Raw genomic sequence first — 14,206 nt, forward strand, 5'->3', positions numbered from 1 at the left:
TTATCGTTTCCTCCTTGGACTATGTGCCACCACACAGCAACCAAGGTCTTTTCTCCCTTTAATATTTTATTTATTTGCGTGATGGATACAGCTACCTGCTGCTCAACTTTATCTCCTTAACTTTTAATTATTTGAGTGATTGGTTGCAATAATTTAGCCTCACTCTTTTTTATTTATTATTATTCATAGATCGTATTTCTACAATCCAATAAGGAACCTCTTATGATCCCAAAATCAGATTTATGAATGGAATACATTGTACAACTTCCCTACTACATGACCAAGTTACAAGTCTTCACTGTTGAATCATTTATGTGAAATGAACGACCTGAAGTTCTATACAACCTCCCCAGTACAGCAACTTGCTTCCTTTTCTCCATCTGTAAAACCTATACCTTGTGCTCTCTGTATTTTTTCAAACCATAAAGCGTCGGATAAAATCAAATTTTACGTTGACCCAAAAACAAAATTAATTCATGCAGAAATAATTTTACAAAGCAGAAACATACATATTAACGGTCGTAAAACTGCAAACACCCCTTTATTAACGATAAGATAAAGCCAACGAAGCAAAAGCACGAAATGAACAAGCCTATCAAACTCCTTGCTTTACTTAATTTACGCATCGCACGGCTGCCAGTTCCAGTTTTTCTCGATCTGCAAGACCCATGCCTTGTGCTGCTCTCCGTCTTTCTTTAAAGGATGAACCGTTGGATAAAACCAAATCTTACTTTGGCCGAAAACCAAATGAATTCTCGTATAGTTATTTTGTATATCCCATTTTTGGATTAAATCTTGCGTGCCGTCTCGTTTAATATGAATCACCAGCCCCCAGCCGCCGTCATCGAACACTCTCACACGTATCCTCCCGCGATCGTGATAAAACACCCAATCGCTGTTCCAGTCTCCGCACTCTTCGTTGATGGTGGTGGTGATGTCATTTAAATGTCGGGTTGTAGCAGACTTCTCTAAGAGCAAACCTTTCCTTGAAATATTCATAACGTCATATAACCAAATCCCCATCGATCTGCAGAATACACAAAGCATACATAACAATCATAATTTGCTGATGACCATATTATCCGTTGTATTATGTAGTAAAATGAAGTGTATAGCCATGCGTAAATACATACCTTCGCCAAAAGTTAATGGAAACAAGCCCCTGCTCTGCTATATATCTGCTAGCTAGTCCGTCCTCGATCTTCTGAATTATTTGCGAGAGACATGGGGTTCCTCCATTCCCCTTTATAGATGGGTTCTTCTGAGTGCAGGCCTTATTGGTCAAGGAATTCACTACTGTTCCCATGAAAATGACCCGTCACCGAGAATTCATTTCTTTATCCCAACTTGCTGTTAATATGTATTATTGTTTTCTATTCTAGCTAGGTGTGAACTGTGCTCGATCACCCTACATATATAATATATAGAGCACTAATTTTATCCATAAAAAAGTTTCAAGTACATATTAGTACTTATCATCTAAATAACTTTTTTGAGACAAACTCATAAGTTAAGGGATGGTTAGATTCCACTAAAAAAAATTAGACAAATGAAAACCAAAAACGAAAATCAAAAGTCAAAAATAGAAATTAAAAATTAAATAACAGTAACATATTTGATTAATATTTATAAAACTAATGTAGACACCCTATTTTGTCCGGAGCCAATATAACAAAATTGTACAAATTTTATTCAAATAAATGAAGAAAATATAATTGAAATACACTATTAGATTTTACATTGAAAGTAAAAATACAAACAGAAAAAAAAATAAATAAATAAAGAGGGGGATCTAGGTTCAAAAAAATAAAAATAAAGAGGGGGATCTAGGTTCTTCAGTTCTCCACGCTGACACCAGCACACACATATAAAAGAATAAGTTGTTAGGAAATCAGCAATAAAGTTGACTGATCCGTTTTTAATTTAATTGATCAGTTTAAATATTGATTTATCAATCAAATTCAATACTGGTCAATGCTCTCAAGCCTATAAATAGAGGCTTTCTGAGAGGGATAGGACACACAAATAAAAGAATAAGCCGTTAGGAAATTAACAATAAAGTTGATTGATCCGTTTTTAATTTGATTGATTAGTTTAAATGTTTATTTATCAATCAAATTCAATCTTGGTCAATGCTCTCAAGCCTATAAATAGAGGCCTTCTGAGAAGAATAGGACACATAATCACAAAGAGAGATCATATAGGCAATTGTGAGAAAATCAGAGAGTTCTAATCGAGGGAGATCTATAAAGAGTTTGGGAATTGGAGATACTGTGAACAAAAAGAAAGAATTCAGAGAAGCTCAGGGAAAGACAGTTGGAGTTTGTGAGTCAGAACTTGAAGATTTGAGAACTGCAGAAAACTAGCATCAAAGAAGACTTGAAAGACTCACATTAAACCTAAAGACAAAAGGAGTTGAAGACTAAGGTTAGTCTCATTTTTATTTTTGTGCTTTATTTTGCTTTTAAATTTTAAAAATTTTGGAAGATCCGGTGATTGGAAATGCAAACTTGGGTTCTAAAATTTACCCATTATTTCGATCCGTTGACCCAAGGTCCGACCCATTGGACTGGATTCCACCCGTTGGCCCATAACCCATAACCTATTTGACTGGATTGACCCATTAACCCAAAACTCAAGTCTAGGTTGGATCTAGGTCTATTGAACTATTGACCCAATACTTAGCCTAGTATCTTAAAATAAATTAGGCATAGCCCAATTAGTTAATTTTAGTACAATTTTAAGCTCAAAATCCCAAAATGAATAGGATCCAGTGTAACGCCCCGTACCCGCTACGTGGGGCCCGGAGTGTTAAGAGACCAAACACATGTCTCTGATACCAATCACACAACAAAATTAATTAAATATGCTCAACAAAATATACCTAAGTTCTATATTTACATATATACTATCTCATTCTTCATAATACAAAACCAGAATTGAAATATATTAAACATAAAACTAAATACACAATTGTTCTGATATATTCAACTCACAAAACTACCTCGCCCTAGAGACGATGAAGCTTCCTTTGAGGTTGATGATTTAGAGTCAGCTCCCACACTCTTGGGTTTGCCATTCTTGAAAGACTTTCCATTGTTTCCCTCTCCACCAAATCGTTTGGAGGAAGCAGTATCATCACCAGCGTAGTCAGTCAAGCATTCTGCAGCCGCTTGTGCAGTTGACAAGTCTTGAACCCTTTGCCTATGAAGTTCAATTCTTACCCACAGTTTCATTCCCTCAAGAAAATAGAACAACTTGTCCTTCTCCGACATATCCCGAATATCCAACATTAAAGTAGAAAATTGTTTCACATATTCGCTGATCGACTTCGTATGCTTGAGATCTCTCAGTTTTCTCCTTGCATTATACTCAACATTTTCAGGAAAGAATTGGGCCTTGAGCTCTCTCTTTAAGTCTGCCCAATTATCGATTACATAGCGTCTACTTTCAATCTCTTGGTACTTGGTACGCCACCATAGTTTGGCATCACCAACCAAATACATGGTCGCAATATGAACCTTTGCCTGTTCTGAGGCCATCCTCACAGCGCGAAAGTACTGCTCCACATCAAACAAGAATTTCTCTAACTCCTTGGCATATCGGGCACCCCCATACGTCCTGGGTTCTGGTACCTTGGTCTTGCTAACTCCCGGAGTGTTGGAGTTCCCCATAGTAAGAACCATCAGATTCACCTTTGCATCCAAATCAGCCATCCGCGACTGCAAAGTTTCAACTGTGTGGCGAAAGTCCTCTGACATATCGCCTATCAAACCTATTTGATGTTTTTGTGATCCCATCACCTCATCAACAAGTTCTCTCATCTGGGCCACCTCTGCAGCCATAGTGTTGGTTGTTGTCTCAACATGTGCTTCCAGCACGCTAATCCTCTCAACAGTGTTTGGTGTCATGGTCACTTACCAAAGCTTTTCCAAATCCAGCAATGAAGGCAATCAAATTCACGTAGCAACTCAACCTTGGGCTCTCACCAAGTGTCACCGACTTGGCTCTGATACCAAATGTCACGGTCCGACTATTTTCATACCCTTGTGAAGGGCTGTGCGGTGCTAGTTAAAGCACTCTTGTTTAACTAGCCAGCCTATCGTTTACCAACATTCATCCACAAAGCACTTTCATTAACATTCATATAGATAGTAGCGGAAACAGTAATCAATTCATGAAAGTCGTGGTAAGCAAGCAATAAACATTGAAGTAAACGTAATTCATTAACAAATCCTCCGTTGACGTGGTGTACTTAGCGAGGGAGGCAAGTAGGCTAAGCACATTGACAATTTCTAGTGAGTTTTACAATGATTGATGAACACTCACCCTCCCCTAAAGATGTTTTTATGTAATTATCATCCTGGCCCTTGGAAACATCAAAGTGACTGAGGAGTCATACTGTCTTATTTGGCAAACAAAGACACTACTAATAGAAAATAATCCTACACTAGTATTTACATGATGGAAACCTATCCCAAATACACGAGATAAGTGGTCACAGGCAAGCATAATGCCCTACACAAGCTTAGCTCGTGACGCTGGGTCCAGGACGTCGCGACATATATACTCAATGCATTTGATGTCTCTATCTACACAATTTATAAGCAATCCTATTTTGGTTCATATGCTAAAGTATAAATAAAGTAATGATGCTTTGGGCTTGAGTTGAACAAAAATAAATAAAGGCATCATTTTGTGAGGCCTTCCTAGAAAGTAAAAATAGGATGTACTCCGGAATTTTCACAACATCCCACCACTAACCATGCCTCCTATTGCCCCGCCTCGCCACATTGTCGTTGTTGCCTCCTCTATTACATCGTTGTGGCTTCCCTCTTGTCATCCTCTACACCTGTCACTTCCATCTTCAATCCTCACCTCTCTCGTTCAATTCCAATCCTCCTTTCTCTAGTCTCTTTGGAATTCAAAAAATATTAGAGCAAAAAATGAAAACAAATCCACATTTTTATGTGTACTTATTAAGGAAAGTGAGAAAGAAAATAAAAAATATTCCAATTCTATGAATAAAACTTTAATTTTGCATTTCATTGATAAATTAGATTTTCATAATTTTTAGTCATATTAAACTAAATTTTTATTTTTATAATATATAATAAAAAAAATAAAAATAAAATATAAGAAAAAAAATGAGCTTCATCTTTATATATATATATATATATATATATATATATATTTTCTTTTTTTAAGTAAAATCCAGATGATTAAAGATCCTCCATGGACTCCGGACAAACCGCTTATCCCCACCACCCCCAATAACAATAATCAATTTATTGCGACAAAAAATAGCTAAACTATTAAAGACAATTTTTATCCCTCTTTAAAGCTTCAAGAACAATATTTTTCTCTTTCATTCCTTACAAATAAGTGATATTCTTTGTGACTGCACTTGATAATGCACTAAAATGTGACCAGAAACTATTATTACTGTATAGCTAATATTTGTAATGCTTTTTATGTCTCACAAAGGTTCATATCTATTAAGGTGCCTTTTGTTGCTACCTCTATCTTTATTATAGTCTTTGAAGAAGTTTCTAACTACTTCAATTATTTTATAAAAATAAATTATAATAATGGAGAAGAGAGTGCCACTGCCAAATCATTGACATTGCTAATGATTTGAAACCCTAAAAGAGCTTAATTTAATTCTTAGATTTCTTCCACAAGAAGGTGTTTCAGTATTAAGTATTATATGTATAAACTAATCATGTAGACAATGGCCTATATAATTATAGCTCTTGTGAATTTTCTTCAATTGAATATTTATTATGATTGTCCTGTTTCTTGCTTTTCATATATGCTCATATCATCTACCCTTGCGTAGTCTTTGAAACAGATAATATCATTATATGGAGGAGAATTCAAGCAAGTTGCTTGAATTCTTTGAACAAGACAACGGTTGAAAGCGTGATTAAAATCACCCTTCTAAATCAATGAGAATACAAGAGAACTCTTCCCAATCTAAGGATGACAAAGGGTATTGGATCTAAACCAATGAAATATATTTGATAAATAAATGCCAAATACAATTGAGGTTGTAGAGTGATTCTCCCTAAAGATTCTTCCATTTCTCTCTTTCCAGATTTCCTAACATATAACTGCCGAAATTGCTACTTTCATTCTTTTAAGACATTCCTTAAGCTTTGAGAAATTTCAAGGTAAAAATATTGATGTCAAGGTATTCAATGTGACTATGTGATTATGCATCCTCTAACAAAACTCATGCTTAGTCTTGTACCTTAGGTATGTACAATTAAATGTTGATACGTGCATGTAGATAAGCCATCAAAACGTGCCCTGTCCGCAGGGCTGACTCTTCACAATATGGGGCCCTAGATGAGATTTAATCGGGACCCTTAATATTTTGTTTAATATTTTTTTTATTTTTTCATTTTTCATATCTGGATTCATATTTTCTCATTGACATAATTAATTTTCAAAATTAACACTAACTATAAATTGACAAATTATGTAAATAAATAAAAAAAAATTTAATAAATCTATAGAAATAATAGATTGAATCAATATAACCTGATTATTATTATTATTGCAAATCAATCAGCGAGCGAGGTTTTAGAGATATCGGATTCTTGTCGGATACAACGCTCTAACTTCAAAACTTCCAAAATATAAGAAAAAATAGAAAAAAAAAAAAAATTAGAGTGAAAATAATAGAAAAACAATACACAAACATTGAAATCAAAATTAGGGTTGATGAAAATTACAGAGAATCAGATGCCCGAAAATGATAAACACAAGAGTTAGAGCAAAAATCATAGAGAGATCGAGAGATGAGAGCGAGTGTGAGAGATGAAAGATTTTTTTAGAGAGGCTAAGAGAGAAATGAGAGTAATAGATAGTTAGAAATCATGATGAGTTTCAATGCCACATTCCAAAATTATGCTGCAGAGAGAACGTTGGATTACATACCAATCAGTCTCCTTGGCTCTGTGTATAATATTATTGCGAAAAGTTTATCCTTGAGATTGAGATAGGTTATGAGATCTTCAATTTCAGAATATCAGCGAGCCTTTATAGCAGACAGACAGATTACGGACGCATCAGCAATAGGCAATGGATATATAGATTTGGAAAAAGTTTTTGATCGTGTGAATTGGGAGAACCTAGAAGATATGAGATTTGGTGCAAGATGGGGGGCATTGGAGAAGGTTCTGCACACCAACCCCATCCTTCTTTATTTTAATTAATGGTGAACAAATGGGCTTTCTTTCCTTGTTTAGAGGCCTTCGTCAATGAGATTCCCTTTCTCCTTTCCTTTTCTCTATTGGGAGGAGAGGAGTTGAGCCAACTAATCAAGAAGGCTAATTCCCATGAACAACTTAAAGGAGCTTCTGTCTAATGCAAATATGCACCTAAACGTTTCTCATTTCTATTTGCAAACAACATAATAATCTTTTGCGGAGACTCAGAGAAGGAGCTGAGGCATTTGAGAACTATTCTCCTTTGTTTTGAAGCATTTGGTGGCCTTCAAACTCAACTTATTTGATAGTAGTATTTTTAAAAGGCATGGTAAAGTATCTAGAAACGGTAGCAACTTCCTTCAGTTGTAAGTTACGTAGACGCTCATTTTGTTCCGAGCATTATACACCAAAATTATATTATAATAATCGAAAGCCATTGAAGGTCTCCCCTACTGCGTAATCCCTACAGCCTTCAGCATTCTTCAGCCCTTAATACTGCGGCTCCCTAGCACACAATTAAAATATACTTTCCACTATTGAGACTTCTTTTCAGGCAGTCCACGCATACAAAGAAAATACGCAAAAATTGCATCATCTTTGTGTCTCCATCCGCACAGCATCATCATCACCTGCACAAGAGCATCATCAAAAGTTTAAAGTAGTAATTGATCTTAGTTTAACTAAGACTTAATATGGGTCTTTCTTTGTAATTTGAGCCCAACTTGGGCTAGCTAATCTATGCGATTGGGGGCGTTTGCTGGTAATTGAGGCCCAATGTGAGCCTTCATTGGAAAATGCTGGATTTAGGTTCTTTAATTAAAACCTAGCTTGGGCTTTGTTGAGAAATTAAGGCTCATTAAAACCATTTGATGAGCTACTGGGCCCAAACCCAGCCACCCTTCCTCTTACTATGTGAGAAATTTTCGCCACGGCCATCGACCTCTTTGGAGAAGGAGGAAAAAAAATATAATAATAATAATAATAATAATAATAATAATAAGGGACAAACCAATAATTTTTTTTCAACAAATTGTGCCACTTGGCACTTCCTAATGACCTAAAAACACAAATCAAAATGAAAACAAAAGGGAATACTCTCTAGCTGATTGCTTACTATTTAGCCATATAATTTTATAAGTATTCTACAATCACAAAGTATGACCAAGCTACTCCTTTGTTTTACCAACTTGCTTGAATTCTTTATATTATATTCTCTTTAATTTCTCCTTTTACCTGCATAATAGATTCAAGTACTAAAATCTTCTAATAGTATTAATTTCTTGACCATCAAATTTAATTTTTTCCCGATATTCTATCTACAATAGTTGAAATTATATTTCATATATTTTATCTTATTTCTACTTATTCTTAAATTTCTATACTCTAATGTTTCTCTCCATAATTCTTGGTTCAATTATCCTCTTCCTACCTTCATAAATCAAGATAATATCATATTCAAATAATATACAACATGGGATCTCGTTTTGGATACTCCTAGTGAGAACATCAATCATTAAAGTGAATATATATATTATATATAATATAATATAATATAATATAAGAGTTCATGGTAGATCATTGATGTACGTATTGAAAATTCTCTAAATTCTCCACTTACAGTCATAATACTAGTTGTTACTCTATCATATATATATATCCTTGATGACATCAGCCATCTATAGCATATTCCTTTCTTTTCTAAAAACCGACCAAAAAACTTCTCTATCTACTCTATTATAAACTTTCTCTAGGTTAATAGAGATCATATATAAGTCTATTTTCCTTCCCTTAATTAATGTTTTCCATTAATCATATTAATGGGTAATTAGCTTTTTGTAAATGATCTCGCAGGTACAAAACCAAGTTGATTCTCTAAAACCCTCGTTTCTAACCTTAATCTTTATTTAATTATCATTTCCCATAATTTTATTATATGACACATAAGTTCAATTCTGAGATAATTGTTACAATTTTGAATACCACCTTTGTTTTTGTATATAGAAATTATCATGCTTTTCCTACCTTTGTATGGCATTTTCATGTTTTCTATTTAGTTGTTCTAATCTTTTGAATAATGCTTTGTTGTTTATGGCGTGGCTCTTATAATTGGGGTTTTATAAACAAAGGACGGAAGAAAAACATAAGAATGCTGCACAGTAGGGACTCGTCGACGAGTGCCCTATCCTCGTCGACGAGTAGATACCGAGAGGCCCAATAGTTCAGAGTTTCTGAGATACCGAGAGTAGAAAAATGGGCTCGTCGATGAGTGATCGTACTAGTCGATGAGTGGTCTTCTCTAGCTCGTTGACAAGTGTTGTGTTTTCGTTGACAAGTGCGCCTGGTGTTGGCTTTTTGAGTCCAATCCCTGGTTTTGATAATGACAAATTTCAAGTTACTTATGTTTGTATCTAGTGATTGAATAAGTTATAATTCAACACACACATAAGGGGACTGAAAATGGAAGCCAAAGACGCATAAAAGCTCATATGATCAGGGGTTTTCCATGAAAATTAAAGAGCAAAGAAGATTAAGAAGAAGACATTTTGATTTTATTTGTATAATGCATTTAAGTTTTTATTATTTGGTTTGTAATAATGTGTACATCTTGCATGATATGTCTAAATGCTCAGATGACCATAGATTGACCATAGGGCACCCTTCGATCGATCGATGTCAGATTTTTGGGGTATCTCTCTGAAATTAGGAATAGCTTCCCAAGCGGGGGGGTGAATTGGATTCTAAAAATTTCTTTTAATTCCTTTTAAGTTACCTTAAACTTATTTTATTTCTTTTAACCAATTCGTGACTTGTTTCTTTATTTTGTTTAGCACTCAAAAACTTAGTTTCTTTATTGAATCCTTAACCATACAAACATCCAATCATTCAACCAAACCAATCAACTATAATTAGAAAGAAAACAACCAAGCCAATACACAACACTTATATAATATAAAAACTCAAGATGGTTGTTTGTTTACATTAGCCAAATTTGAACCAAGCCTTGTATAAATGAATTTGCTTCTTCAATATGATGTGCAATATAAAATCCAATCACTCTTTCCAAATATTTAGAATTCAGATAAACTCTTAGTTAATTTCTCCTTGGGATGTTTTACCAAGTAACGTACTCCCGTATGGTTTCCGCAAGATATGGTTTAACCAACGTACTCCCTTTCGGTTTCCGCAACCCAAATCAAAATTAAACTTTAAGTTTACTTGATTTCTATATTACGTAGTATATATAATTATCAAATAAACCATCCATTCAATTTAAGTATGCTAAAAATGAAGAGTAAGGGAAAGAGAGAGTGAGACAGAGATTTTTACGAGGTTCGGCTTATACCCAGCCTACGTCCTCGCCTTTGGTAAACCACCAAAGGATTCACTAGTTCAGTTCCGTTGACGGGTGGAACAATACCGATTACAACACTCCTTAGTTAAGGCTAGAGCCCGCCTTCTCCAAACGATATCCCCTCGTTCAGTCACTCCTTACATAGGTTAAAGCCCGCCTCTCTAAGCAATATTCCCTTGCTTAGCCAACGATCCAAACAACTCTTGGAATCATCAATCTACAAGATACAAATCAAATATTTGTGTACAAGAACTTGCTCACACAAAGAGCTGATTAGTACAACAATTTAGAAACTAATATACTTCAAAGTAAATAACAATATGGAATTTAACTTGAAGCTCAATGAAGTATATCACCGATTAATTCTTTCAATGATTGAAAGATTGAGAATTTGTAGCACAAGATTGGTAGAAGAAGATCAGCAAAGCTCAGTTGAATTCGTGCACAATATGTGAGCTTGAGGGCAAGAGAGAGGCTTGAGAGTTTGAGAGCAATTTGAGAGAGATGCTGAATTTTTGCTGAATTTTTAATTCTTGGTGTGTGATTCAATAATATTTTAGGCTTATTTATAGACTTTAAAAGGTAAGTAACTTGGTCCCCAAGCATGTTGAAATATCCCCCAAGTTTCCATAAATTTCGAGCCACAAACAACCCATTTAAAAATTTGACCGTTATGAGAAAAATCAAAACAGCCGCGTGGCAGTCGCCTGCTATGTTTTTTTTAAAGAAATAGCAGGGGCAACAACCTGGCAGTCGCCTGCCAGAACTAAGGCAGTCGTCTGACATGTTCACTCAGGCGTCTGGCATGTTTAGGCAGTTGTCTGGCATGCACACATGCTGGTATCAATTTCTAGCACCCTTCTATTTTTCTGTAATAAATTTTTCTGTATAACTCCAAATTGATGATCTTGGTGTCAAATGAAAGATAAGAGAAAATCCTACAACTTTCATGTTTAACACTTTTTAAAATAAAGAGCTTTTGATAGAGAAAAATACACTTCAATGCATATGTATAAAAATTAATAGCATTTTGAAAATCCTCTTTTTGGTGCTTTTCATTCCAAAAATGATTCTAACCTCTTTGAAACAGTTTTTGACCTTATAAAAATATTTTCCAAGTATGTTCAAAGATATATAGGTCCAAGACATTAACCTAAGAGTTTCATATATTCATATTGAAATTATTTGAAGTACTTACATGAAATTTCTTAGACTCTTTCAAATTTTCATTCCTTGAATTCTTTGAGGTCTTTATGTTTGCTTCATCTTTCTTTAAGCTTTCCATGTTGATCACTTGGGCTTTTATTCTTGAAGCTTTTTCTTTAATATTAATGCTCTCATGATCTTCAAGCTTTAAACTTTAAATCCATACTTCAAGCTTGATATAATCATTACAAGCTCTCATGAACTCTTTAACCTTGCATTTTTCATTTAGTCCTGAAAATATATCACTTAAATGAAACATGTTAAGTTCTACTTATTTGTTAGCATCAAAATAGGATATTAAGCCTTGTAAGGCTAATACTCTCAAAGGCCTTAGACTGACCTTAGGACTCATAATTCTGCATCAAAAAGTTCCCTATTGACTTTGAATTATTTATCATGTGACTAGGGACAATCTTATAAAGAGTATAGGACCGAAATGCTCAAATTATCATGTTTGGTCGACCGAACTTCAATATGTAGAACCATTCAGTCGACTGAACCTCTTTAGGGTCAACGGTTTGACCCTTCGATCAACCGACCTTAAAATGAGTTGCAACACTCTGGTCGACCGAACTGACACGTCGGGAGATCCCAACACCCTGGTCCCGAACCTTCAGTATAAAATTGAACTTATCGAATGAACACCCTAGTTCGGTCAATTGAACTCAGGTCTGGTTGACCGAACATCGGAGGGTTCAGAATCACCTTTGATTGGTCAACCATCAAATTCATCCTAGTCGACCGAATCAAGCACCCAAGTCGACCGAACCTTAAAAATGGTCGACCGAACCTCTCGGGTTGCTCGAATTTTTATCGAGATTAAACTGAGTTATTTTTAGTTAAACTCAATTAATGTTTTTTCAAAATACCCAAAGTGTCCCCAACGGTCATAATTTTTGTAAAATCTATAAATACCCCCTCATTTGCTTTAATTAGAAACTTTGATTAGCCAACTTTTCTCTCTAATTTTATCCTAACCAAAGTTTCCTCAAAACACATTTTTATTGCAAAATTCTTTTATTAGGGTGAAAATTTTTCATACTCTCCAAACAATCTCTTTCATTTACTCTTGAAAATCATTTTTACAAGAGAGTATTGTTTATGGATTTTGTTTACATTGAGTATGTTTATGGATTTTTTTTACATTCAAACCCTAGGTTGCTTGAAAATATTTTTTGGATAAATATTTGGATTAGGTTTAAATCTTTGAGGTGCACATATACATATTATATTTAAAGATTACAAAAATTGTTTTGAAAGCACCCTTACTCCTTGGAGTGTGTATTTTTATGAGTTTAATATGTACATCCATGCTTGTATTTAGAAGTTTTTTTATATGTACGAAAAGCTTTTTCATGTACTGGTTGGGTTCAGCTCGGAATTGAATTGGAGAGTCTCAGCCCCATTAGTGAGACAGTTCGGTTCAGCCCAAAAATTAATTTGGGGAGTCTCAACCCCGTAAGTCAGACAAGCTTGGCTCAGCCTTGTAATTGAGTTGGGGTTTTCCTCCCCCAGTAAGGAGAGGATGTAACCAGCTTCTGCTCCGCCCGTTTAAGTAAGTAGGAATAGTGGAATCCTTGCGGGGTATGCCCAAGGTAGGGACGTAGGCAGTATTCGTCGAACCTCGTTAACAAATCTGTGTGTCATGTGATATTATTATTATTATTATTATTATTATTATTATTATTATTATTATTATTATTATTATGTTTTTGTTTATTGTTGTGCCATTGTTAAGTTTATTATCTCATATGTATTATATTTGTGACATGCTTATATTATTATTTATATGTTATTAGTATAAATGGCCTGTAAAGTTCAATCTTTTTCATGATGCTATTCATTATTTCAGATTACTGGTATTTTATGTGTTGTATATTTTTAACTAATCCATATTATTGTTGTAAGATGGTTTTTGTCTAAATATTTTCTTTATTTTTTATTTTTTATTATTTTGTAGTAAATACTAATTGGTTTATTCTTCTTGTTGCAGGATTTTTGTTCTCATAATATTCATATTTAAGTTTTTTATTGTTTTTATGCATATTAAGTAATAAATATTGTTATTTCAGGGTTATACTAATTGTTTTGATAGTTAATATTCATGTTATTTTTGTCATATTTATTGCAAGATATTATGGATAAGTGCTTCAAGTGTTCTATGTGATCGTAGAATACCCTAAAAATTGAAAGAGAAGTTTTATAGGACAACTATAAGACTAACTATGCTATATGGATCAGAATGTTGGACGACGAATAAACATAATATCCAAAAAGTAAAAGTTGCCGAAATGAGGATGCTTAGATGGATGAGTGGTATAACATTGAAAGATAAATTAAGGTATGAACATATTCGTGGTAAGTTAGGTGTAACTACTATAGAAGATAAGATAAGGGAGGGACGACTCAGATGGTATGGACACTTGCA

The 14,206-nt window shown here is 34.3% G+C and overlaps 1 protein-coding gene across 1 annotated transcript; it reads right to left on the reverse strand.

Moving 5' to 3' along the window:
- Window positions 1-452: 452 nt before the first annotated feature.
- LOC131152748 (uncharacterized) lies at window positions 453-1,395 on the reverse strand. Its single transcript, XM_058104600.1, has 2 exons — window positions 1,134-1,395; window positions 453-1,027 (listed from the first exon to the last, which is right to left on the reverse strand). The coding sequence occupies exons 1-2, from the start codon at window positions 1,304-1,306 to the stop codon at window positions 619-621; spliced, it is 582 nt and encodes a 193-aa protein (XP_057960583.1). The 5' UTR covers window positions 1,307-1,395; the 3' UTR covers window positions 453-618.
- Between the last annotated feature and the right edge of the window lie 12,811 nt (window positions 1,396-14,206).

The sequence above is a fragment of the Malania oleifera genome, chromosome 4 (genome assembly GCF_029873635.1).
Source record: "Malania oleifera isolate guangnan ecotype guangnan chromosome 4, ASM2987363v1, whole genome shotgun sequence".
Classification (NCBI taxonomy): Eukaryota; Viridiplantae; Streptophyta; class Magnoliopsida; order Santalales; family Ximeniaceae; genus Malania; species Malania oleifera.